Below are 1,895 nucleotides of genomic sequence, written 5' to 3'. Positions count from 1 at the left end.
GATATGAAACTCTAGGCGAGCCACGTCGTGAGGGCGCGGGGCGGGGCGGGGCGGGGCCACAACAAGCAGGCTGTCACGCCAAGCAATCTGCCTGCAATAAGCGGCTGGGCTGGGCTGGGCGGCCGGGAGGGGAGCGCCGCGGCGGTAGGCAGCGGCGGGACAGCGGCGCGCTGCGGGCCTGCCTAGCGCCGCACGCCAGGCGCCGTGTGAGCCGGCCGAGCCTCGGCAGCAGCGCCTGCATTATCTAGCGTCCTAGACGCGGAGGCAGCGGCGCGGCTGGCAGCAGCAGAGGACGGGGAGGAAAATAACAAAAACACACCCGGTCGGATGCGGAGGATAGGAGGGGCAGAGCAGGAGGAAAACACACGACTTGGGAAATGCATGAGAGATGGCGTAAGATTAAGGGCGTGACTGAGTGTTTTACTGCGGACATTAACCAGCCGCGTCAGCTAATCTCGTGCTGCATTAGGCGACCGTCGGACCGCCGCGTACCGAGACGGAGCGTACCGAGCAGACGGAGCGGCCCGCGCCAGACACGAGCCGACAGGCGTAGGAGGAGCAAGACGGTAGCGCGACCGGCTGTCGCTCGTCAACGATTGAACGGAAGGTACCGGCAGACATCCTAAGAATAGAACAGTTTGCCACTTCTTTAGTGGCGAACTTTTGTTCTACACGTTAACGGTAGAACTGAAACGTTTGCCACGTATTATAAGAGTAGAGCTAAAAAGTTTGCCGCTTATAACTGTAGAACTAATAGGTTCGTCACCTTCAACTTTTCGTTGTGCTCAAGGGCTACTCCTCGGGCTACTCTGCAGAAGAATGATTGTGTTACTACTCACCTCTCCCACCACTGCGAGAAGAAGGAGACCTCGGTCCAGATGAAGGTCATGTTAGGCAGCGCCTGGAGCTTGGACACCATGTTGTTGAGGATGTTGCGCGTCTTGAAGTGGTAGTAGCCCTCGTAGGTCAGCAGCCAGCCGGGGTCGTTGTGCGAGTGCGGCACCAGGATCACCTGCAACAGAGGCCATTATAGCAACACACAGTCCACAAAAAGCGAGTCGGCGCGCGCAACAGCTGCTTGATAAAATAAAGAGAAAACACAGAGCGACAAAACGAATCGACGTTGCGCAACAAACAAAACCTTCCGAACGAACCGAGCGTCTTCCTCGCCCCAGTGCACAGTTTGTTGTTGTGGCTGCCGTGCGTGTGATTGTGTGTGTAAGGTAGGGTAGGGGAGGGGGCGCACTGCAGGCTATACAGGACTGGAGCGAAGCGACCAAAGACGCCAGGCTCCTGCGGCTAAAAGAAAAAAATCGAACGGCTCAGCCCTTTAAAACTTGGCAAAGTTTTTCGCACAGCAACTTGTCCCATCTTAAACTTGCGACGCTAAAAGAGTAGGGAGGGGAGGGATGTGTCCTCGTGATTCACGGCGAGCTCCTCGACTGCAGGCGCGCTCCGGCGCGGATTTGAACAAAAGAGGACAGGGATTTCGAAGGCAAAGAGGGGAGGAGGGGGAGGAGGGGTGGCGCTCTTACACGATACTTAGGCAGGTGGCGGTAGCGAACCAAGGAACAAACGAACGAACTAACGTCAAGTGTAATCCTACAAAGAACTGCAGCACAACAAACACGGGACTATTACGCACAGCGGGGGAGAGAGAGAACGCTAGACAAAAAGAGACAGGAGGAGAGAGACACAGAGAGGACGTCTGAGCCGAGGAGGAAGCATTGCTTTCTGCTGTTGAAGTTTGGAGCAGGTGGTGGTTTACCCCCCCCCCCCCCCCCAGCGGCACGCGCCGACGGGGTGTCGGTCTGAGCGTTCTGTAACAAACGCTTCTCAATCTTGTGACACAGTGAGTTGCGCACGGAGAGATCCATAATTACTTGCAGAATTTA

General features: G+C 56.6%; 1 protein-coding gene across 1 annotated transcript in view; it reads right to left on the bottom strand.

Moving 5' to 3' along the window:
- Nucleotides 1-1,895, bottom strand: part of LOC113217643 (alpha-mannosidase 2) — a 225,973-nt gene that overhangs the window by 27,247 nt on the left and 196,831 nt on the right. The window contains exon 5 of the mRNA XM_052263590.1: nucleotides 840-1,012. Within this exon, the coding sequence (XP_052119550.1) occupies nucleotides 840-1,012 (173 nt within the window). The remainder of the gene's footprint in view (nucleotides 1-839; nucleotides 1,013-1,895) is intronic.

This window comes from Frankliniella occidentalis, unplaced genomic scaffold (genome assembly GCF_000697945.3).
Source record: "Frankliniella occidentalis isolate FOCC.00 unplaced genomic scaffold, Focc_3.1 Scaffold13, whole genome shotgun sequence".
NCBI classification, from domain to species: domain Eukaryota; kingdom Metazoa; phylum Arthropoda; class Insecta; order Thysanoptera; family Thripidae; genus Frankliniella; species Frankliniella occidentalis.
The sequence above is the reverse complement of the archived record's forward strand: the minus strand, read 5'-3'. Positions and strand labels throughout refer to the sequence as shown.